Genomic DNA, 24,642 nt, shown 5'->3' with positions numbered 1-24,642 from the left:
CTGGTTCAGCTTCTGAGCTCATCAGTTCCACCATTCCCTGCAGAACAAGGCAACACAACTCCCAGGGTTATCCAGGGGAGGAGGCCGTGCAGCACTTGGGACAAAAGCAATCAGAAAACCTTTCAGAAAGTCCCTTCAGAAACAGGCAATGCCAGTGAAAAATGGGCAAATGAGGCATTTCTGGAAACAAGGCCCTGGTTTTCCTGATATCTGCAGCAATGGAAAAGGGCTGGGAAGAAGAAGCCAAGGGAAATAATTTCTGCTGTGGTTTATCAGCACTTGCTGTAAGACACAGAAAACGGGGTCAACTTGAAGGAAAAAACAAACCAAAGTAACCAAAGCACACGGAGGGAGCGAACTGCCAGGCTGTTGTTTTGGGAAGATACGGCTGGGTCAGGCATTTTCAAAACAGGCTACAGACTACGGGTGCCAGGAAAGGTTGAGGCAGGGCCCGTGCACGGGGTGAGGCCTGGAGCACTCACCTGTCCAAAGAGTTGACAATGTTGGGGTTCTTCTTGTCCTTCAGGAGCAGGAGCTCATTCACAGCGCATTCCCTGTTCTGCCCTCTGAGACTCATTTTCTTTATGGCCACCTGAGGGGACATTGCAGACCTTTAACTGGAGGAGTCTGTGGCAGGAGGCCACAGCCAACACGGGGCGAGGCTTTTTGGAGCAACGGAGCTGGGCTGTGCCAAACTGCCCTGGGATGGGCACCAGAGCTCAGCAAGGGCCACTCCCACAGCCCATTGCTCTGCTCGCTGGGGCTGCTTACAGGACACACGGCCAGAGACATTTGGCCTTGCAAGCCCTGCAGAAATGGCCCCTCAGCTGTCAGCCTCCAAGCTCTAACCACATTCTCTGCACCTACAGTCTTCTCATATGGCCTCAACACTCTCATTATTATTCAAACACATTTTGCAAGCAGGAGGTAATTCTGGTTCTGTGAAAACAGAGCAAAACAGCCAGTAACCCTTTAGCAATTCTATGGGATTTGGTCATGATTTCAGATGCAGCTACTCTGTTTGGGATTGCACAACAAAGCAAACACACACATCCATTGCTCAGGTGATCCCTGTCACAGGCTGTCACTGACCCCAGACCCAAAAACAACTGCAGGGTTTAGGAGAGAGCTTTGCTCTGGACATCCATCTTCTCATTTCTCTCCCTCTCTCTCTGTGGACAGCTGAAGTGGAATTAAATCCCCAAATTGAGCCCAAGCAGGACTTCTCCCTAATTAGGCCTTGAGGTACCCTTTAAAGATGAAAGGCTGGATGGAAAAACTGCTAAATAGTGTTCCTGTCTGAGGCTGGGGTGAAGATAAATTGGGCCTCAGTCTCCAGCCCTGATCCATTCACACTTTTAAATATGAAGAGGAAGCCAGCGCGTCCTGCTCTGACAGACACCGCTGCCCTCCTTGCATCCCTTTGGGCACTCCAGAAGGACCAAGTGTGTCCCAGCTGTGCTCTGCAGGCTGACACTGCTCTGCCTTCAGAGGAGCAGCCTGTGCAGGAAACTCTGCTGGCCCCCAGAGCTGCAGCCACAGCTCCCAGCAGAGGGGAGAGCCCTGGAGAGCTGCCAGACGTGCTGGGCGTGTTGGCACTGACCTCTCCTCCAGTGGCCCTGTCGAGTCCTTTGGAAACGGTTCCGAAAGCCCTGGAGACAAAACAGCAGAGAAGAAAGAAGCAGCGCTTGAGGCCCTGGGAGTGAAAGCCAGCCCAGACAGGAGATCTCTGCTGCCTGCAGCGCTCACAAACACCTGGGTGCATCGACCCTTGCAACAACAGCGCAGCAGCCACCAGCCCTCTGCCATGCCAGGTGTGCAAGGGAATACTGAGACCCAACACGAAGGAATTGGGCTGGAGCAAATCCCAAATGTCCACGCTGAATTGCTTTAGTTCAAAACCTGAGGTGAGCAATGGGTGTCTAAAGAACTGGAAAAGAATGCATTTCATCCTTTTCCATTTCCTGCCTAAGACCTGCAGGATCCACAAGGGTCCTGCCATCAGGCAGGTGATGCATTTTCCCCCAGAGTGCATCAGCTCTGTGTCTGTTGCTGAATGTATGGGCTCTACGAGCTGTGCTAGAATAGAGCACTCATTAGTTCATCTCTGGTTCCTGTTTCCAAACCATTAGCTTGTTAATGCTGACTGGAGGATATTTTTTGAAGCAAAATATTTGAAAGAAATCTCCTTGAGAACTGTTTTCTGACAGTCTCCAGATGGTGAGTGGCTCTTTTAAGCAATCCAGCTCCAGACACAGAAGATCTTCCAGGTCCTGCTCCATGCTGCAGGCAGGACACTGCCAGCCTCAGGGGCCTGTGACGGCTCCTTCTGACCACACTTCTCAATTCTGATCAGGACTGAGAGACAGCAGGATGGCACCCCAGTGTCTGAAGGTGTTTGGAGCTCTCCTGACTTCTCCCTTGATCCTGCACCAGCACAACCCCTGGGCTGCTTGTGCAGAAGTAGCTGCCGTGCACTTACCCTTGGCCAATCTGCTCCACTTCCAGGTATTTCTCGGCAGGATCCTCCACGCTCACGATGTTCCCTGAAAGAAACCACGTGGAAGAGGCTCCCTCCCAGAGCCAGACCCCGCCAGAGCAGAGCCAGAATGCAGCCCCACTCCCTGGGGCCGTGAGCCCCTTGGTCTCAGCTGGGGAAGGACAATAAATGCCCCTGTGACATTCAGCTTCAGAGCAACGCTGGCTGCAGCTGATGCCGAGACACACACACAGCCCCTGCTCTGAACACAGGAACAGAGCAGACGTACTCAGCTGCACCAGGCACCACTCCCCTCTTCCCTCTGGCTGCAGGGCTGTGCTGCTGTCAGAACCTTCAGCCCAGGATCCCACAGCGGAGGGAGGTTCCGTGTCCTCTTCCCAAGCACAGGGAGGATCAGTGTCCTCTTCCCAAGCACAGGGAGGTTCTCCATCCTCTTCCCAATCACAGGGAGATTCTCCATCCTCTTCCCAAAATGCTGCAGGTTCGCCATCATCTTTCCAAGCCACGGGACATTCACTGTCCTCTTCCCATGCTGGGAGAAGTTCAACCTCCTCTTCCCAAGGCACAGGATGTCCTCTGTCCTCATCCCACACCATGGGGGCTTGGCCATCCTCGTCCCGCACCAGGGGACATCCACTGCCCTCGTCCCACGTCGGGAGATGTCCACTGTCCTTGTCCCACCCCGTGGGAGCCTCGCCGCTGTATTCCCACAGCGCGGGATGTTCGCCCTCGTCTCCCAGAGCAGCGGGAAGTTCACTGTCATCTCCCGGCACCGAGGGAAGTTCACCAGCGTCCCCGAGAACAGCGGGGAGCTCACTGCTGTCTTCCTCCTCTTTGGCCTCCTCTTGGGAAGCAGAGGGAGCCAGAGGAGGGGCTGGTGCTGCTTTTGTGCCCTGTGGACAAATGGCAGCGTGAGGGACGGGAAGTTCTATCTCAGTGACCACCTTATTTACCCTCAGCTGCACATCCAGCTGCACTTAGCAGAAATTGGGTTTGGAGCCCTTCAAACTAACAATGGGCTAAAGTCAACATTGCCACTTATTGTTGGGAATTCCATATTCCACCGTGGCTAAAGCCAGCAAGCAATCCTCTGCCTGCAAAACCAGACCTGAAGCCCTTCAAAAGCTCTGCAGCAGAAAAGGAGAAATCTGCTGGGATCCCTTTGCTGCTGCTGCTGCTGCTGCAAAGACTCTGACAGGAACTTTCCTTCAGCCTCCCAGGCTGGCACTCGGCTGCCACACGCCGAGCTCACAGCTTGCTGCACAATTCCAAACACCAAAGGTTCCTTTCCCACTCACCGGAGGAGGAGCTGCTCGGAAACCACACATGAGGTGCCCTGCAACGGGAGAGGGAACATGAACCAGATGCTGTCAGGAAAAAACTGCCTGTGGTGGGAAATGCCATGGAGCAAGGCAACCCCGAGAGAGCATTTTGCTTTCCCAGCGTCCCTCCAGGAGCCACAGTCCCTTCCCACAGCAAGAGAACAGCACAAAATGCTGGGCTGGGTCGGTTCTTGGCTGGGCAGGGAGTTCCCGGCTCTGCTGCCACAGACTCCCCGCTGGAGGGAACAGAACCCCCCAGGGCTCATTGCAAATGCTGTGCGCGCCCCGCTGGCTGCAGACACCCCCTTTTTCAGCTGCAGCTGCTGGCAGGAGCTCTCCCAAAGCAATGGGGCCTTCATGGCCATTTGGTTACAAAGTCAGCTCGGGTCCAGAGGAAGAACAGAAAGCACACAGCAAGCCCAAAGCCACAGCACCGAGGGAAAACCTCGACTTACGTGCCAAGTGGGTTAAAAAATAGCCCGAATAAGCCACAGAGTACAGCGTGCAAACTGCAGCAGCCACGTGCTGGATCATTTTGGCTGCGCTGCACACGCCTGCAGACTGCAGCCCTGCAAGCACACAAGGACACCCGTCAGGGCTGGGCTGGTGCTGAGAATGCCTCGGGCAGGAGGATCCTCCGGCAAGGAGCAGTGCCCAGAGCCACTCGGGACACTGAGGCCTCCGTGTCCCACAGCCACGGGAGCACCTCGGGGACGTGGCAGTGCTCCTGTGACATCACAGCAGCAGCTCACGCAGAAACCGCCCGGAAGGTTCTCCTGGGTCACAAAGGAGCACAAAGAACCCTCCCAGGGCACAGCCTATTGCCCAAAGGCTCCAGGAGGAGCTCTGAAAATGCAGCAAACAGGGACACCCCATAGCCCAGCCTGAACACTGAGGAGGAACAAGGACGGGAGCACAGCAGAGGAAACAGGACCTTTAGTCACTGCTACTTCTGACTGAAGCCAGCAAGCCGTGTTCCCGCTGGGATCTTTGTTCTCGCTCTAAAAACAAGCAAGGTGCTCCACTCTAAATATACAGAAGGCAGGAACTGGGCAGGAGGTGGGATTAGGAAGGAGGAGGAGGAGGGAGAGAGGAAAAGGAGGAGGAAGAGGAGGATCAGGAGCAGGAAAAGGAGGAGAAACAGGAGGTTCCAGTGCCCCCTGAGGCCGCAGCACCCTTGGCCCCGGGACCATCGCCCCCAGCTCATCCTGCAGGTGAGAGGGGAGGGGGAGCTTGTCCCAAATATATCGGGGAGTCTCTGAGAGGGTTTTTTTATTGGGGTGTGTTGGGAGCTTACAGATTGTGGAATTGAGCCCCAGATGTCATCTGGGAGGCCCAAATAAACCCTGGGAGGTTTTTTTCTCTGTGTGTGTAGGTTTGGATCTTGCAGGACCCCAAAGCTGAGCCCCCTGGGGGATCTTTGGGAGTCCACGTGGCCATTGCCCAGTGTCACCAGGGGGAGGACATTGGTCCTGGGGACCCCCGGGGGAGCAGAGGAGGGGAACCCCTGGGACCCCCGGAGTGGGGAGAGCAGAGAGGGGCGATCCTGGAGCTGGGGGACCCCCGGCTGGCTGGAAAGGGGGGGGAGCCTGGAGAGGAGGAACCCCTGGGACCCCTGGGATCTCAGAGTAGAGCATCAGGGGAGAAGGGACCCCATGGAGCCCCAACAGCCCCAGGATCATCCCTAAGCAAGACACCTGAGAAGGGGGAACCCGTGGAGCCATTGGACCCCCATCATCCCAAGGAAAGGAAACCTCTGGAACCCCAAAAGTGGCGAGATCAGAGATAGGGAACTCCAGGGAGAGTTGTTTTGGGCTGAACCTTGATACTGTGGAGATTTTCATGGACACAAGAGCCCTGCTGAGTTCTAGGAATGGACTTGGGCAGGAGGAGCCTCCAGTCCAAGGTGCTCTCCTCTTGTTTTTCCCCCAAACCAGGATTTGTCATTCCCTGCGCGTGGCTGGATGGAGGAGGAGGAAAAGCCCCAGAGATGCTGCAGGAGGAGGAGCTGCAAACCCAGCCCAGGGAGCTGCGGGGAGGAAAGAGCCCCCCTGAGCCAGGAAGGCGGGCGGAGATCCAGGCGGAGCTCGGAGCTGGTGGAAGAAGCCTCATGGCAGGGAGAAGCCCCACAAGTGCTTGGAATGTGGGAAGGGTTTCAGGTGGAGATCCCACCTGATGGAACACCAGAGGATCCACACTGGGGAGAGGCCCTATGAGTGCTTGGAATGTCAGAAGAGCTTCAGGTGGAATTCAGAGATCATCACTCAGCAGCACTTCCACACCAGGGAGGCCCTGCGGGTGTCCTGAGTGGGGGCAGAGCTTCGTGCGCTGCTCCAGCTCCATCCCCGTGGGAGGATCTGGGCTGGACGGTCCCCAGTTGTTGCAGCCTGAGCTGCTACAAGGAGAGTCCAGGGTAAAGAAGCAGAAAAGGCCTTTGCATGGTATCCATGGATGTTTGATTCAGCCACGCCGTGAGATGTTCAGGGTTTTCCCCAGCACACCCATCCCCCTGCTCCAACTCTCAGCTCTCCCTGTCCCGAGGAGTCAGGGTGGGGGTGACCCTGGTCCCTGGGCAGTACAAAGATGAGGCCCAGCCAGGGAACAGGGAGGGAGTGGCCCAGGGACACAGGAACAGACACAGGAACAGGGAAAGGAGCAAACGGAGTCCAACAGCCCCTTGAGGGAAGCCTCCCGCGTCTCCCCAAACCAGGGAAATGCCCCCCAGGGTCCCCACAATTCCCCTTTTTATATTATTAAGAAAGCTTCTCTGGAGGATCAACTGAATCAACACAAAATGACAAAAACAATCAAAAGCACTCATACAATTTTCAAAATGCAAACAATTCTGAGTCTCTAATGTCCAAATAGATTTTCTTAGAGCTGGCAGGAGGGATGTGGGGTTTTCTTAGTCCAGTTTATCAGGAGATGGAGTCAGGAGCCTTCGGTAGGGACTGGTTCTCTGGCCCCTGTGGCAGTGCTGCTGGCTGTGACAGACTCTGTACGAGGTAATGTAGGTGGTGGTGTGCCTTTTGGAAACTCCAAATAGAAATCATTACCTTTTAAGAAAAAGATGGTTACTTTAGGAAAACTGTCCTTTCTTCCCCCCCAATTACACTCCCTCGGGTATTATGAAGGAACTCTGGGGAAAGGGACTAGTGTAGGGAGGCCATGGAAAGGAGGAAAAGGAGGTAGGAATTTGTGGGAACATAAAAAAGGGGTAATAGGACAACGGAAAGGAAAAGGGGAAAGTGGGAGGGGGGCAGGGAGGCCACAGGAATTGGGGAAGGGTATTAGAAGAAGTGAGATTTATCGGACTGGAAAGTTGTTTTGATATGGAGGTGGAGTCTTGGATGGAGGATGGCTTATTGGTCTTCTGTGCTCTTTCAGCTTTTGGGCTGTTGCTGGGATTTGGTTGTTGGTTTTGGGTTTTATTTCCTCAATAGGAGTGTGGAGGACTTCCATGACATGGGTAATATTTTGCAGGTTTGCAGTTTGTTGCATGTTTGCTACCTTGCACTGGAACTCCACCAGGTCCTGTCACATCGGCTGCTTGGGGGCCTTTTCTTCCTTGTATTATATTAAATTCCACAATTTCTCCATCTCCTAGACTGTGGAGTTATTTCCTGGGGTTATTCTTTTTTATAGCAGTCTGTTGAACAAGCACATCTTGTTTGTTATCATTCTGGGTTATGAAACGGTATCTGTTTTTGACATTGAACCATTTCCTGTCCCCAGAACGTTCATGGCAAGGACTTTTTTACCTTGGCCAGCGGGTTTGCGTGTGTGTTGGTGATGCTGGACGTGGCGCCGGTGCTGGGGCGCTGCCGTGCGGGGCTCGTCCCGCTCCCGGCGCTGGCGGCCGCGCCGAGGCTCGGCCCCTTCTCCTTCCCGGGCTCTGTCCCGGCCGGTGCCCGCGGACGCTGCGGGCGCAGGAGCTCCGGAGCAGCAGCGGGGCGGGGGCGGCAGTTTCGCCCCAGGACTGCGGTTCTGAGCCGCCCCCGGCGGGGCTGCCCGCCCGCCGGCCTCGCCCGCCCGCCCTCGGCCCCGGGGCCGCGGCTGCCGCTCGTTGTCTCCGTGCGGGACCGCGCCGCGCTCCCCGCCCGTTTCCCGGACGCTGCGAGGGCTGATCATTTCTAGGTGTTCTGGAGAGGGCAGCGAGGTGAGTTAAAGTGCACAGGAGGCCAGTGAGGGCAGTTTGCTTGGAAATGGCCGAACTGGCCACAGTTCAAGCACCTCTCGTTGTTAATGGGCACCACTGCCTCCCCCACCCCTTTGCTCACGGCCAGGGCTAAAGCAGTTTCTGAAGAAGAGGCCTTAGTGCAGGTGTCGACCATCTGTGGGATGGGTGGCTCTGGATCTTGGGGAAGAGCTCCGAGAAGCTTTTTGGTTTCCGGGTTGGCGTTAGACATTGCCATTTTTCCCAGGAGTTCATCCCTGGCCTCTACATTATCAATTTGGCGATCGATGGCCTCTGGGAGGTGGTCAACAAACTTAACAAATGTCTCTTCAACCCCCTGATGGATTGAAGAAAAGTTTTGGACAAGGGTGGTTCCATCAGGGATTTTTAAAAGAGCAGTCTTTGCAGCAGATTTGATGTCATCTAAGACATTGTTGGGCAGCATGACCTGATCCTCTGGTCTGCTAAATTCCCCCTCTCCTGCCAAAGCCTCAAGGCCTTCCTGGCCTTCGCCTAAAACTTCACTCAAGTCATACTTGGATAGGATTGGCTTTAAAAGTTTTTTCCACTGCAATAGTGCAGTGGTAATGTAATGGAAGGCATGGGGAATTAAGGTATGTCCTGTGAAAGTTTAGTCCAATACATTTTTAAAATATGGAGAATTGCGGCCGTAGTCTCTGGCCACTTTTCTCAACTCCTTCCCCTCAGTGTGAGGAATCCGCTCCCATCGTGGCTCCTTTCCCCATTTAATGATGACAGGCGCCGCAAGGCAATCGAGATCTCTCACCAAGTCCAGGTCCCCATCCCGCAGGGCTCCTCCCTGATCCGTGTCCAGCCTCCTCCCGGCCTGTTGTTACTGCCGGGGTGCCGCCGTCCTCATCCTCTTCGGAAGGTGGGTCGGGGCGGGCTGGAGCGCGCAGCCTCCGGCGGAGCGGTGGGGCCCGGTGACTCGGGGCCTGCAGGCCAGCATGGCGGGCTTCCAGCCAGGCCCGCGTTCGGTTCCACGGCGTGGGAACCGGGATGGGCTGGAGAAGGAGGGAACCACCCTCAAGGGCCCACTCGGGGATGTGGGCAGGGGACAGAAGGGGCTGGTCCCGACGGTGACACCTGATGCGAGCGCAGGGGAGGGACCCGAGGCGGGGCTGTACAACTGACATTCCTGGAGCTGGGGACCAAACTGGGGACAGGGCAGTCGGGGACAAGGGAGCGGGGAAGGCTCGGGCTGGAGTGGCCAGGGCCAGCCCGAGAGAGGGACTGAGTGGGGCAGGAGGCAGCAGGGAGTAGGTGACAGCCCTGTGCCCGTGAGCAGGGTCTGGCTCCCATCCCACCCATAGGGGAAGCAGGGTTAGGATCAGGGAGGGAGGAACACGGGGAACAAGAACCAGGGACCCAACTTTCTCTCTTAGGCTTTACTAATTTAAAAATCAAATCAAAAATAGGATTAAACTTGCCCACTTTATAATTTCCCCCCGTTTGTATATCATAAATGCATCACCAATCTTTTCCCCAGAACGAAACTTATGAAACATCTTCCTGGGAAGCATCAGGAAAGTGCTCAAACAAAAACTGAACAAAAGTTTTAAGATCCCTCTTTTTAAATGAAATGTTCCCTAGTACTAAAGTTGCTTTAATCTGAATATAAATCTCTCGTTGAGCTGGGGATAAATGATTGTCCATGTTCCCCAAACAACCCAAAATTCCCCCCCACGAGGCAAAAGGATTAACTTAAGATAAATGTGTTCATGTGTGGTGCTCTCCCCCGGGCACCTGGCAGCCCACGCTGCGAGTACTCACCAATGCGAGGGACACAAAGGAAAAGCGAAACCTCGAGGGGGCTGGTGGGCTCCTGCCGGTCCTTTGGATTCTGAAAGCTTCCCTTCCAAAGCGGCAGCCTTCCCTCAGAATTCCAAAGGGGTGGCGACAGGCCAGGAGAAACAGTCCTCACAAAGCGAAGGAAGAAGCTCCTCCTGGAGCTGGTCCCAAACGACGCTTGAATTCCCGAAGATCCCGGATCCGATGACCTTCAGGAGACGCTCTCCGGGACTGGACAACTGCCCAAGGTCCCTGTTCTGGGAGCCATTTGTTCCAGCCTGAACTGCTACAAGGAGAGTGCAGGGTAAAGAAGCAGAAAAGGCCTTTGCATGGTATCCACAGATACCACGGGACAGAGACTCCAGGGACAGCAGCCAGGTACTGCAACAGCGACCCGCACGTTATGGAGCAAAGAAGGACTGCGGTGGACTGGCTCTGCCGGTACAACCACGAGTATCTCAGCCCGTTCCTCAGGGAGCGCCGAGGTGAGCGCGGGGCACAGCGTGTGCCCTCGAGCCCTGCTTTGGCAATGACACTGAGGGCCCTCAAAACCTCTCTGGGAATCGCTCCAGAGCCCTCAGCCCTCCTTGTGCCCATCCCCGAGACCTTCTGTCCCTGCCACTGATCCCCGTGGCTCTCCCAGTCCATCCCAGTCTCTCCCAGCGCCTCCCGGCTGTCCATCTCAGCCTGGCGTGGCGCTGCCGCCCCTCAGCCAATCAGAGCGCGAGTCTCTGATGACTCATCAGTTGCCAGGCAGACCCGCAGCGCCGCGTGCCCCGCGCTGGACTCGGCCTCCCAGTGCCGCGCGCTTCATTCCCAGTTCCTCCCAGTGCCGCCCCAGTCCCTCCCACTCCTTCCCAGCCCATTCCCAGTTCCTCCCAGTGCCGCCCCAGTCCCTCCCACTCCTTCCCAGCCCATTCCCAGTTCCTCCCAGTGCCGCCCCAGTCCCTCCCACTCCTTCCCAGCCCATTCCCAGTTCCTCCCAGTACCGCCCCAGTCCCTCCCACTCCTTCCCAGCCCATTCCCAGTTCCTCCCAGTGCCGCCCCAGTCCCTCCCACTCCTTCCCAGCCCATTCCCAGTTCCTCCCAGTGCCGCCCCAGTCCCTCCCACTCCTTCCCAGCCCATTCCCAGTTCCTCCCAGTGCCGCCCCAGTCCCTCCCACTCCTTCCCAGCCCATTCCCGGTTCCTCCCCAGTTCACTCCGAGATCTCCACCCTCTCCGAGTGCCCCCCATCCCCTCCCCTCTCTCTGAGTATCATCCCAGTCTTTCCCAGTTCATTCCAAGTCCCTCTCAGTCCATTCCCAGTCTGCCCCAAGGCCACACCACCCCTCCCCTCTCTCTCCCAGTTCCCCCCAGCTGATCCCAGTGTGTCCCCGCTCTCTCCCAGTGCCCCCCACCGTGTCCATCTCGCTGGTGCCCTCGAGCTCCCGGCCCAGCCCCAGTCACCTGCTCTGCTCCTTGGTGGATTTCTACCCTGCTCCCATTCAGCTGAGGTGGTTCCAGGGCCAGCAGGAGCTCTCTGTGGTGGCCACCGACATGGTCCCGAATGGGGACTGAACCCACCAGCTCCTGGTGCTGCTGGAAACCCCAACCTGGGCCAGGGTCACCTCCACCTGCCAGGTGGAGCACGTCAGCCTGGAGCACCCCCTGATCCAGCACTGGGATACAGGTGAGGAATTGGAGGCACTAGGAGAGCCACTGGGATGTGCTGGAATCACCTGGGAGGGAGTTGGAGAGAGCCTGGTTTCAACAGGGAGAGGAGGTTGTGGGTTTGGAAGGGCTAAGAAGGGGTTTGGAGAATACTGGGGAGGGTGGGATGGGGTTCTGGGGGTCCTGGTGGACACTGGGAGGGAGTTTGGGTGTGCTGGGTGTGACTGGGAGGGATGAGAGTGAGCCTGGAAGAGTTGGATGGAGACTGGGGATGGAAAAGCAGAGGTTGGGACAAGGTTGGTTGTGCTGGGAAGAGACTGGGAGGAGTCTGGATGACCCCTGGTGGGGCTGGGAAGGGACTGACAGTTTGGGGGTCCTGGAGCAGTGGGGGGCAACTGGAAGGAGGCTGTGAGATACTGAGCGGGACAGGAGGGGCTTTGGTGGGTCCTGGGAAGGTGAGGAAGGGATCAAGAGGGAGGTTTCAGGGATCCTGAGTAGGTTGGGAGCAACCAGGAGGGTGCTTGAAGAGGCTTGGGTGCCTCTGAGAGTTTCTGGGGGGTCCTGACCCCTGCGGAAACCCCGGAGATGCTGGTGGATGCTGCCACAGCAAGATGCTGACAGGAACTGGGGATTCTGTGTTGGGCTTCATCTTCCTGGCACTGGGGATCGGGTTCTACCTGCACAAGAATAGGGGGGTTCCGGGGGTTGTGTCCCCCCTCCCCCAGAATGTGAATGCTTCCCCAGGGTCCCCAGCCTGGTGTCACCCCCTTTTTTCTGCCCACAGAGCTCCTGAGCCGCCGGCGGTGAGAGCCCCTCGCCGTGACCCCGGGCCCGGCCGGCACCCCCTGCTCCATCCCCACGCTGATTTTGGGGGGACCTGTGTCTCCAGACCTGCTGTCACTCTGCCCCTGCCCCCTGCTCCCAGTGTTCCCAGTAAAGCTTCCCAGTTAAACCCAGCCCAGTTCATGGGGGCACTGGGGAGGGACTTGGGGGGACCCCACGGCGGGGCCGGCCCTGGGCAGGGAGGGCGGGTCCAGGTGGGGAACACTGCCTGCTGCGGGTCTGCCCGGCAACTGGTGAGTCATCAGCCCCGCTCGCTCTCATTGGCTGACTCTTCTCCACCGCGTTCTCTCATTGGCTGAGGAGAGGCCCGGCAGTGCAGAGAAGGAACGGGAGAGATCCCGCCCCGAGCACCGGCACGGGGACAACAGACCCAGCCTGGGCACAGGGAGGGAATTTATTACCAACCAAACCACGGCAGCACCAGGAGAAGGGAAAGAAATCCCTCCAGCACCTTCCCCCACCCAACGGGGATCACCCACAACAGGGTTATCCACCATGGAGAGACGGGGACATCCCAGTTTAGACCACAGCCAATTTTATTGAGTGTACCAGGTGTTTATACAGGGATTTACTTGTATGGTGATTATAGAGGGCTCTGTTTTTGGTAACAATTTCCCATTGGTTACACATTCTTTGTGACATCAGGTCACCTGGGAACATTTATCTTATCACAAAGTCTCACACCATGTTGCTTGGTCAGTCTTCTTGCCCAGGGAGACTGAAACTGTGTCTGTGTCTCCCACAGTTTCTGCTCAGTCAGGCCTCAGATGTCGGGCCCCTTTATCAGCTCCATTGCTTTACTCTCTGTTTTATTCCCCATATGGGGGCACCAGGGCTCTGCCCCACGGGGGTCACTGGGGATCATCCAGCCCGGATCCTCCCATGGGGGATGGAGCTGCAGCAGCACACCAAGCTCTTCCTTCACTCTCTTCCCTCACTCCAAGCTCTTCCCTCACGTGGGGCACTCACAGGGCTTCCTTTAGTGGTGCCTCCGTTGGTGCTGGGTCAAGGTTGAGCTCTGTGAGAAGCCCTTCCCACACTTCCCACACTCGTAGGGCCTCTCCCCGGTGTGGATGCGCTGGTGCACGGTGAGGTTGGAGTTTTGCTTGAAACCGTTCCCGCAGTCGGGGCAGCGGAAGGGCCTCTCCTCTGTGTGAATCCGCTCATGGAGGAGGAGATTGGAGCTGGTCTGAAACCTCTTCCCACACTTCCCACACTCGTAGGGCCTCTCCCCAGTGTGGATGTGCTGGTGTCTTCTCAGGTGTGAGCTCCGCCCAAAGCTCTGCCCACATTCCAAGCACTCATAGGGCCGTTCCCCAGTGTGGAACACCTGGTGCCAGATCAGGCCAGACATGTCTTTGAAGCCCTTCCCACACTTCCCACACTCGTAGGGCCTCTCCCCAGTGTGGATGCGCTGGTGCACGGTGAGGTTGGAGTTTTGCTTGAAACCCTTCCCGCAGTCGGAGCAGCGGAAGGGCCTCTCCTCTGTGTGAATCCGCTCATGTACAAGGAGATGGGATCTGGTCTGAAACCTCTTCCCACACTCCCCACACTCGTAGGGCCTCTCCCCAGTGTGGATCCTCTGGTGCACGATCAGGTTGGATCTCCAGCTGAAACCCTTCCCACATTCCAAGCACTTGTGGGGCTTCTCCCTGCCATGAGGCTTCTCCACCAGCTCCGAGCTCCGCCTGGATCTCCGCCCGCCTTCCTGGCTCAGGGGGGCTCTTTCCTCCCCACAGCTCCCTGGGCTGGGTTTGCAGCTCCTCCTCCTGCAGCATCTCCGGGGCTTTTCCTCCTCCTCCATTCAGCCACACCCTGGGTATGACAAATCCTGGTTTGGGGAAAAAACAAGAGGAGAGCTCCTTGGACTGGAGGTTCCACCTTGCCCAAGTTCATCTCAGGAAATCATTGGGAATCTTGTGTCTGTAAGAACCTCCAAAACACCAAGATTCAGCCCAAAAATACCGCAAACTTCCAAGACACAAATCAAAAACTCCCTAAACATCACAACTCAGGAAAATACTCCTCCAGGATATAAATATTCAGCTGCCACATAAAACCAAAGCACAAACATTTATCCCAAGCAAGCTCAGAAACACCAAGATTCACCCCATGAAAATCGTGGATCCATTTCCACAGTCACCTGCTGCATGTGGAGGGAGCAGCACTCCTGGGCTGGGGGGAGGCTGCAGACACAGGGAGGGGTGGAACCTTCTGCTGCTTCCTCTTTCTGCTCCTCCTTCTTCCTCCTGTGTCTCTGCTCTTCCACACACTCCTCTTCCTCCTGCTATTCCTCCTTCTCCTGCACAATCCCACTCTCTCCTGCCACCTGCATCTTTTGACCATTCTGTTTCTCAAGCCTCCTTCTCCTTCCCTTCTCCTCCTGCCCCAAGGCCCAGCACCCACTGCCGGCTCCCTCTTCCCCCCACACCCACAGCATCCCAGCGCAGGGGCAGGGATGGAGCTGGGGCAGGTCGGGCTGGGGCAGCGCTGGGCTCTCGGCCGCTCCCGCCCGCACTCGGTCCCCACTGCAGCCGCTCCCGCCAGGACAGCGCGGGGGGGCCCGGCCTTGGCGCTGCCCCACTCCCACCTCCCCAAATTCCCCTCGCGGGGCCATGGGGCCGAGGGGGGGCGCAGGTGGGTCCAGGTGGGGAACGCGGGGAGCTGCGAGTCTGCCTGGCAACTGGTGAGTCATCAGCGCCGCGGGCTCTGATTGGCTGAGCTCTGCCCGAGCCCTGCGGCTGCAGCACAGAGGGGACACCCTGCTCCAGGGGGGATGTCCCACAAACGGGGGACCCCATGGAAGGAACAACAGGAAAGTGTCTTTACAAACAGATGCTCTGAATCTGCTCGGAGATAGGGCTAGAGAATTGTACATAAGGGTGTGACAGGAGAATCCATTGGTTTCCGAAAATGTCAGCCAAGGTCTTGCTAAATTCATTAACTTGGAGAAGAACAACAAAGCCTTAACAGAGCCATGAGTATCATCTGCTATACAAAACTGGGGTGCATATGAAAGGGGTAAGTAGTATGTGGATTGAGAAGTCTGTAGCTCTCAAGTATTTCAGCCAACACAGAAAGGGAAAGGGAGATGCAGCTGGGAAAATTTGGATGAAAATGAGACGGTGTCCTCCAACAATTGGCGAGATCCCATGGCCTGAATGTCCCATGGCCTCTCCCTTTTCTTAGGAATGAAATTACTTTTACAGGATTCCTCTGTCTGCTTTGTGGACAGAATTCTCTGCTGATGTCAATTTTTCCACACACCCTGGGGTTCATCCCGAATTCCTTCCACTCTCCGGGGCGGCGGGCAGGGAGTGCAGCTGAAGGTGCCTCACCCACTTTGGGTGATTGGCTCCCTTGGCTGGCGGCGGCACCGAGGATTGATTGGGGACCCGGGAGTGACCAGGAGACAGACGAGTGACACATCAGGGGGTCTGTGAAGAGTCAGCAGGGAGAGAGCACTGAAAATCTCATCAGTGAGTGCCCTGGGATCCTCGGGGAGTGAACATGGCAGGGCACCCATGGAGGGGAGAAAAGGGAAAGCCGGGGAGGGGTCCTGGCCAAAGGGATGATGATCCCAAAATGTCTCTGAAGGGTCCCTTGGGAGAATGTTGAGGTAGTTTGCATATTCTCCCAGAGGTAATTAAGGACATGGACACCCAGTGGGGGAATGAGGGAAGTGGAGAAGGGATTTGGACAACAGGTGATGTATGGTGTTGGTGTGCTGGGAAGGGATCAGGTGAAGGGGAGTGTGCAGCAATATGGTTCAGGCAAGAAGCAGCAGGAGGAATCTGTGTGGTAAGAAAAAGGATGATGGCAAAGAGGACGAACAGAAAACTACTCAGGATTGGTTTCTTTTCTAGCACCGTTTTTTCTCAGAATTTACCATCTCATACTTTCAATTTGCAGGAGAGGAAAAGCAGGAGGTCAGGATGCCAGGGGTTTCTCTGCGCTGGCAGCGGCAGCACCGGGCGCAGAGGTGCGGCACCGGGAGCACGGGCTGGGGCCTGTGGGGAGCTGCGGGGCCGGGCCGGGGCTGTGGGGCAGCCGGGGCTCAGCGCCGGGCGCTGCCTGACCCCACCAGCCCCGGGCAGGGCCGGCAGTGGCCCCCGGCCCCCAGGAGGCTGCGGGACGCCCCGGCCGCTGCCCGGCCCCGGGGAGCTGCCGGCCCTGCCCGCCGGGGGGGCCGCCTTTGGACACTGCGGCAGGACAGGCACCGGCTCTGCCACACGGGCTGGGCAGGGACCCTGAGCACAACGGGGAAAACAAAGGAACAGCTGGGAAATGCAGAGTGCACATGGAAGGATCAGGATTTGCTGTTCAGGATTTGCTTTGGGTCCCTGCAGAAAGGAAAGGTTTTGCAGAAAGCTCAGCAGCTCTCAGAGGATGAGCACCCACAGGCAGTGACCGGGGCTGCAGGAGTGGCACAAGAAGCCCTGCAGCACTTGGGCACAAAGGCACAGCAGCTGAAGGCAAGAAGGGATGAGCAAAAGGCCAAGCTGAAGGCAAAGGCCACGGCAGAGTTCCCACAGCCCTGAGGGATCAACCCCAGGGCCCAAGGGGGCCCCAGCACCCAGGGCATGACGGGGTCGGCCACAAGCACCTGGCAGAGGCATTGCCCTCCTGGCCAGGGCAGAGCCCACCCAAACAGCCCCTGGGAAGGAGTCAGGGCTCCAGCTGCAGCCCACAAGGACACTGCAAGCACAGACAGCAGCACCCTCAGCAGCAGCAAGTCCACCCCTGCATGGACATGGATTGTCAGGGCTCTCTGAGCTCCCATCCCACCGGGGACCCACCACACTGGAGCCCTGGAGAACATTCAGGCTGGGTCTGCATCCAGAGGAGGCCTCTCCTGATGGACACAGGGGCCTCTCCATCCACTCTGAATCTTACACCTAAGGGGGGAAAATTCTAAAGGAGTGTTTTCATTATTAAGGGAATAAATGGGAAAGCTGAGCTGGTATCATTTGTTCAATCACTATTAGGAGCTGTGGAGGATAGGTTTGAAATAAACTATTTTCTTTTTCTTCCTACTCTGATTGTAATTAACTAGGAAGGAATCTGATGGTGGCATTGTAATATTGTAAAAGGTGATACAGAGGCTATTGCTGCTGTACCTTTGTGTCATATGTCTGGCAAGGCCTGTGCTGAAGGGAACCCAGAGGTGTGGGCAGCCCCATGGAAAGAGGGAAAATTTGATATGGAGCCTCTCCAAATTACTTGGAAGCAACCAGGACAAGTGGTGTCTAAAAGCAACACCCTGTTCCAGGGGAGGGAAGGAAGGGCTCAGCCTGGTATGGAGTCCCTGCTAAAGGCAGGGCTCTTGGAGCCAGGGATGTCTCCCTACAGCACTCCTATCCTGCCAGTCAGGGAATCAGATGGCTCCAATGAGGAGGACAAGAACAAGTGGTAGACAAACAAAGCCTCTGTGAAATGGCTGAATTTTCTGGCTAAGAAAAATCTTTTGACTACTTGGTAAAAAAAAAGGCAAATGGTGGAGAAAAAGGTTAAAAATTTGGGATATATTTTGACGGAAGGTTTGTGCTTGAATGACCCAGAGTGGGTGTGGGCAATCTTAGAAGTAACACTACCCAGGAACAAAAAGGAGCTGTGACAATGCTGAGGATTAGAAAGGAATTACACAACCTGGATTGAGGATTCTCTGTTCCAGCCAGAACACTGTAGGACTTTTTAACCCCAGACAGCCTCCATGCTGTGGTATGGACAGGAGAAAGAGAGCAGAACTTGAGAAAATGAACAACCAAAAATATTGATGCCTCAGCTGTGGCTCTTCCAGACTCAGAAAAGTGTTGGGAAGGATGGATAAATATAATTATTCATAATACAGCCATGCTGAAAACAATCCTCCCTACTGGCTGGACAATACCGTTACCTACAGATAAGTCCAAAAGTCAAATAGAACTGTTCCATCTCACCCCCCAAAATGTATGGTTCACCTGTAACCCTCCCCTAAAACATCAAGTGCCTGTAACACCATTGGCCCAAGTCTTGCTCCAGCCCACCTTGAAGCCCCTGATAAGGGGTCTCCGAGGGGCCAGACGCTCTCTTGTATCTTCCCCCCTCTGAGGACCTCCACCCTGTCCTAGAGCATCCTCTTGTCTCTCCCCTCCCCCATCCCCTCAAGCTTGCCAGGTGCTGCATCTGGCAGCTCCAAGCAAGACCTTTCTCCATCCCTAATAAACCTTATATCCCAAGAGCAACTTCAGAGATCTCTCGTCTCCATTCCCCTAAACCGTCCTGGAGCACAGTGCTCCCTACAGAAAAGAAATTGGAATTGTAGGTGAATGTTAAACAGGGCCATGCCAAAGGAATCCTTGGGCCAAAATGTTTCACCCAATGGCCGGAGTGGCCTCATTGTCTGCAGAATTATGCAGCCACAGATTCAACAGAACCGAGGCCCAAAATTGATGACAACAGGATCTCCAACTGTTCCAGTCTCCCATCAAGTTCAAGCTTTGATCACCAAAAGAGCCTCGCAATGGATGAGCAATGCTCGGTTACTACGGTGTGAAACTTGTTCAGTGGCACAGGAGGATTCAGAAGTGAGGACATGTGAGAACCCCGGCCTTGCTCTGGGGTCTCATATGGTGGTGAAATTCCTCCTCCAACCCGTGCTTCCAAAGAAAAACTCCACAGGCTTAGCTGTTCGGTCTCAAGGCAGTTTATTGCTAGTTATCTAACAGATTATGTTCTTGGACTGCAGCTATTTGATCAGTGGCCTGGGTAGAGGCACACACACACACTGACATCCTCTCTCTCTGCTGTCTTCTTCGTCTCTCTCCCCGCCCAGGGCTGCTGCTATCTTTTATAAGATATATTATGTATAACATGTTTACAATTATTCCCCAATACCTACTACCTACGTTGCCAAGTGTTTTTCTACTCTAAACCAATCTGTGAGTGCCAACATCACCAAGAACATGGAGGTAAGGAAAAAGAAGGAGGAAGAACAGGATCAGCCCACTTTCCTCCATCTTAAAACTTCTGACCCCCATGTACAAAGTGAAAACCCCCCTGTACATGTGTTAAAACCCCCCTGTACAATACTAAAAAAATTTCCCCTCTACTTTGCAACTACTTTTACTACACTATCTAACCTTTTGTGACTGCTTGTTCCACCTCCAAAGTTGGTAATTCATTCCATGGCTCAAACTCAAAATCACAGCTGTTTTTCAGCTGTCTGCCAGGGTCTACAATGCTTCTGACCAAGGCCTGGAACCTCTAAAAATGTCTGAGAGACATTATGAGTTCCCACAAGGACAGGGGAAGGGTTTAACCCAGCCTCCTGTTTGAACAGCCCACAGAGGGGCTGGGAAGAAACCCAGCACTGCATTCAAGTGACACAGCTCCAGACCCAGCCTGGGGGAGATTCAGGAGACATTGCCTGGCCTGAGGCAGAAAATGTCTTTGTGGATGGCTCTTCAAGGGCAGCAGAAGGGAAAAGAGTTCCAAGACACGCTGTTATTGAGGAAAGGGAATCAGACAAAGCACAGGTTACCCCCCATGGTCAGCTCAACCAGCACAGCTGTGTGTGCCTGTAAGAGCCTGGCACTGAAATGCCCTGAGCAGGAAGGCTTCAATATCTTCTGGTGACACCATCTCACCTAACAGGGGGGGCAAAAGCAATTCTGATTGCTCAGCAACCACTGGATCACTTAATAAGGCATCTCTAAAAGAAGTAATTTCTATAAAAGGGATTGCGGAAACAACAGATTCAAAGAGCAGAACTCATTTTACAGGAAAGATCCTCCAGGGGCTTATGGCAGCTTTAGGAATACAATGGGACCTCTTGACCCAGAGCTCAGGCTGGGTACAAAGAATGAATGGGGAAAGAAAGAAACACCTTTGGAAGCTGGGGATAGAAACCAAGATGCCATGGGTATGGTTTTTGACATTGGCTTGGGCAAGAAGAAGAGCCAGAGCCAGGGCAGATATTCAATTATTTCCCCTTGGAATTGACCTTGTGAATTCCTTACCCTGGGAATTCTCCACCCAGTGCAGGGTGCAGATAAGGGATGCACATTTAAAGCAGTCTGTGGCCAGAATCCTGTCTCTGGTGCAATCTCTCTCCCAGCAAGCTGGGCTGGCACAGAGCCTGCCTTGGCACTTTGCTGCTGCCAACATCCAAGCAGGACATGGGCTCTGCCTAAGGAGTGCAAAGCAGCACCACTGGTGGCCAAGTGGCGTGGCCCATGCCAAGGGGCCCTGAGGCCAGAAACAGCCGCCAGCACAGCTGAACACGGGGGGACCCCTCAGCCTGGGCTCCAGGTCTCTGCAGCCCCGGAGATTTGCACTTCCCGCCTGCAGCAGGAGGATGGGAGGCCCCCCTGAGCCTGCACTGAAGGCAGCGCAGCAGCAGCCAGGGCTCCACAGCGGGGCAAGGCCCTGGGCCTGCCCACACATCCTCTGCTGAAATCCTCGGCCTGGCCACCCTCCTTGGGCAGCTCCAGCCACCGGGGCCAGCCCTTGCTGCCACTGCTGCAGCTTCAGTGCTCTCTGGGCCTGCACTGCCACAGCTGCTGGGGAGACACCGGGACAATTCCACTTACACTCACACTGCATTAGCTGGGTTGGTGGAAAATGTAGCAAGTTTCATTAAAAAAAAAAAATTATTTCTCTACTCAGGCTTGGTTTGCCTTTGCCTTGCAGAAAGAAATTTTAAAGGTTTTGTTAAGGGCTGTTACACCACTCAATGGAGATGAGCTTAACATCTCAACACACTGGGAATACCCCAAAAGATACCCACAAAACATCAGTGCCCAGCAGCAAACAGCAACCAACACCTACCCCAGACACTGCCCCCGGCAGAGTTAGAGGCACCTGGTCTGCAAAAGTCTGGGAAGGAAATCCAGGAGTTTGAATCTAATTTACATCAGAGGCAAAGAAATCTGGGTCCAATAGAAAACCAAATACTAAAAACTACACAACTTGGAAGCAATGAACATTAAACCAATGGATTTAGATTGGTTCAGACTGTATATAGTTTAGGAAAAATCTAGTAAAACTCACATGTCATGGAATGATTTTCTCTGCACAGCTAGGCTGTGTGTGGATGAAATTATTTCTGTTGCACATCTTTGCCAGAACCAAGGAATGCCTTGACTCTCTAACACTAAAGATATTGTTGGAAATTTTTTTTCCCTGCAGTTTCAGAGACAAGATTACACCATGAGAATAACTTTCCATAACAATTGTCCTGGCTTGTAAAATAAGCATGTATTCTATCTGCCATCTGTTGGAGGTTGGGCAGTTTTCTTATCTCTTCCAAGAACAATCTCTGGGGAGATATCTTCTGACAATGGACCATTGAATGACTCACTGCATGACCTGTAAAGTTATATCATCCCATTGTGAGATGCTCCACCCAGGGGGAGGAGCCAAGCACCCCTACCTGCATAAAATCTGCACTTTTTGGGACACTGAGCAGCTATTAGCTGGATTCCCAGAAAAGCAGCTCTCTTCTCTGCTGGTGTCCCAGAGGAAGACCAAGCCCAACTACTACCAGACCTTCAAAGAAAACTCCACCCTTCTAGAGATCACCAATCCAGCAGCATTTCATCTGCCACTCCAGGAAAAACAGCCACCATTTAACTGGACTACTGCCAACACCCTAACTCCTCAGGGTGTTAGGTTTCTGACTCTCACTAGTTTTGTTTGTACTAATTACATTTTTATTATTATTATTTTTATTTAGTTTTTCTCCTAATAAAGAACTGTTATTCCCATTCCCATATCTTTACCTAAGAGCTTTTTTTGAAATTGTGGTAATTCGGAGAGAGGGAGTTTACCTTTTCCATTTCACAAGAGGCTTTTGCCTTCCTTCACAGACTCCTGCCTTTCCAAACCAAGACAGAGCCCTTGGACAATCTTCCACCCCTGTACCTGAATTCTCCTCCCCAGGCTCAGGCCCCTGTGCCTGCACCAGCGGGGCACCCGCCTCAGCCTGCACAGGCACAGGCACCGCCGTGTAACACACAGCCCTCGGCTCCGCTGCTGCCGGACCCATCAGGTCCCTCCCAGCCCCACCTGCACCACAACAGGCAGACGATCCCGGGCACACACCTCCCCCTGGGAAAACTGCTTATCCTCCAGCTAGCAGAACACGGTGCAAGACACAGAGAGAAAACCATGACGATAGTGAGGAGGAAGGGGACAGACCCAGTCTTTACCCTCTAAGGGAAGTACCAACCGCTCCCGGAGTCATTGGGTACATAAATGTGCCGATCAATATGGGAGATGTAAGAGCTTTCAGCAAGGAAATGCGGAAATTAATGGATAATCCTCTAGGGGTGGCAGAGAGGCTGGATGAATTTTTGGGGAACACCATCTATTCATATGATGACATCTGCGCCATTCTAAGGTCGTTATTCAACGCCGAGGAACGGGACATGATACGGCAGGCTGCAATAAATGATTGAGAACACAGGAATCCCCAGGGAGGGAGTGGCACGAGAGAAAGCCTGAACAGAGGCCATCATAGAACACCCAGGTGGAGGAGGATCAGTCTAAAATGATAGGGCTAAGGAACATGGTAATACAGGGAATTTGGGGGATGGTACCAAAGGGACAGAACATTAGTAAAGCATTGGGGGAATGCCAGGGGAGGGATGAAATACCCACCAAATGGCTGGAGAGGCTGAGAAAGAGCCTCCAAACATATTTGGGCACCGACCCTAATTCACCTGTCGGGGGTATTCTGTTTAAAACACAATCTGTTGCTAAATCATGGGAGGACATACGGAAAAAGCTAGAAAAAATAGAAACTTGTCAAGAGAAAAGCCTCCAAGAATTGTTAAGGGAGACACAGAAGGTTTACATGAGAAGGGATAATGAAAAATAAAAAGCACAGGCAAGGATACCTGGTGGTGGCAGTAAGGGAATGCAAAAACAGGAGCAGATACAAAATCCCGGAAAGCTGGCACAAACACAACAGCCCCAGGGAAAACCTAACCCCTCTCAGAAGAAAGGCATAAACAAACAGGTAAGCAGCCCTGAGTGCTTTTACTGTAAACAGAAAGGGCACTTTAAAAGAGACTGTAAGAAGAGAATGAAGGATGAACAGATCTTCCAGAAGGATTAGAGGTGTCAGGGGCTTTATAATTTGGGGTCCAGAACACCTGGAGAGCCCTTGATAAAATTAAAAATTAGACCCCCAAAAACAAGAATTGGTGTTTTTGGTCAATTCAGGTGCAGAAAGAACTACAGTTCAGCAACTGCCACCTGGATTTACTAAAAGCAAGGATTCAATGGTGGTCATTGGGGCTAAAGGGGAACCCTTTAAGGTACTGGTTTTAACAAATGTGGAAATAGAAAATAAGTTTTGTCTGGGGAACATAGTACTGGTAGAAGAAGCAGATTATAATTTGCTGGGGGGGGATCTAATGGTAGCTCTGGGGATAAGACTGATAGCACAGGACTCCCAGCTCACAGTAAGTTTATACAAAATAACCGCTGAGGACAAAAATGAGATAAATCCCAAAGTGTGATTTGGGAAGAGGCGGGGAGGTTAAACACTCCACTCAGGAAGAGGCGGGGAGGTTAAACATGGAGCCAATTCACACTGAGATCCAGAGACTGGAAGATCCAATCAGGATTAAACAGTACTGCATTCCCATGAAAGGCAGGAATGGACTGAAGGCTGTAATAGAAGATCTAAGAAAGAAAGGCACATTGGAACTGTGCATGTCAAGACATTACACTCCTATCTTGGCAGTAGAGAAGGCGGATGGTAATTACAGGCTGGTGCAAGATTTGAGGGTGGTAAATCTATTCTCTATACTCACCAAACCTATTTGGACAAGCCCTTGAAAAACTCTTAAGTGAGTTTGTGCCCGTTAAAGGGACCAAATTACTACAATACGTAGATGACCTATTGGCAGCCGGACTCAGGGAGGAGGATGTGTGGGACCATAGCACTATTAAACTTCTTTGGGGAAAAAGGGTTGAAGGTCTCAAATTGAAATTACAGTTCACAGAGCCTGAGGTCAAGTACCTAGGGCATTGGTTAACAAAAGGTAAGAAGCTGGATCTGGACAGGATAACAGGTATCATTACTTTACCCCCTCCACGAAGAAAAAAGGAGGTCAGGCAGCTGCTGGGGCTTCCAGGATACTGCAGGCAATGGATCGAGGGATATAGTGAGAAGGAAAAGTTTCTTCATGAAAAGCTTATCACGGACAAGCTAAAGTAGACAGAGCAGGATGAGGAGGGTTTCAAGAAATTAAAAGAAACCCTCGCAGCAGCTCCAGAGTTGAACCTCCCTGATGTAAAGAAACCTTTTCAGCTGTTCCTGGACATCAGTAATCACACTGCC

At 53.9% G+C, this 24,642-nt stretch overlaps 2 protein-coding genes and 1 pseudogene across 2 annotated transcripts in view; 1 reads left to right on the top strand and 2 right to left on the bottom strand.

Annotated features, from left to right (window-relative positions):
- Nucleotides 1–24,642, bottom strand: part of LOC144247634 (uncharacterized) — a 748,886-nt gene that overhangs the window by 262,287 nt on the left and 461,957 nt on the right. The window lies entirely within an intron of this gene.
- Nucleotides 1–24,642, bottom strand: part of LOC144247632 (uncharacterized) — a 375,628-nt gene that overhangs the window by 262,287 nt on the left and 88,699 nt on the right. The window contains 1 exon segment of the mRNA XM_085565237.1: nucleotides 13,271–13,783. Within this exon segment, the coding sequence (XP_085421363.1) occupies nucleotides 13,271–13,783 (513 nt within the window).
- On the top strand, nucleotides 9,564–12,255 carry LOC144247609 (H-2 class II histocompatibility antigen, E-S beta chain-like; annotated as a pseudogene).

This window comes from Lonchura striata, chromosome 35, assembly GCF_050655825.1.
Source record: "Lonchura striata isolate lonStrDom1 chromosome 35, ASM5065582v1, whole genome shotgun sequence".
Lineage (NCBI taxonomy): Eukaryota > Metazoa > Chordata > Aves > Passeriformes > Estrildidae > Lonchura > Lonchura striata.
This window is presented reverse-complemented; position numbering and strand designations above follow the sequence as displayed.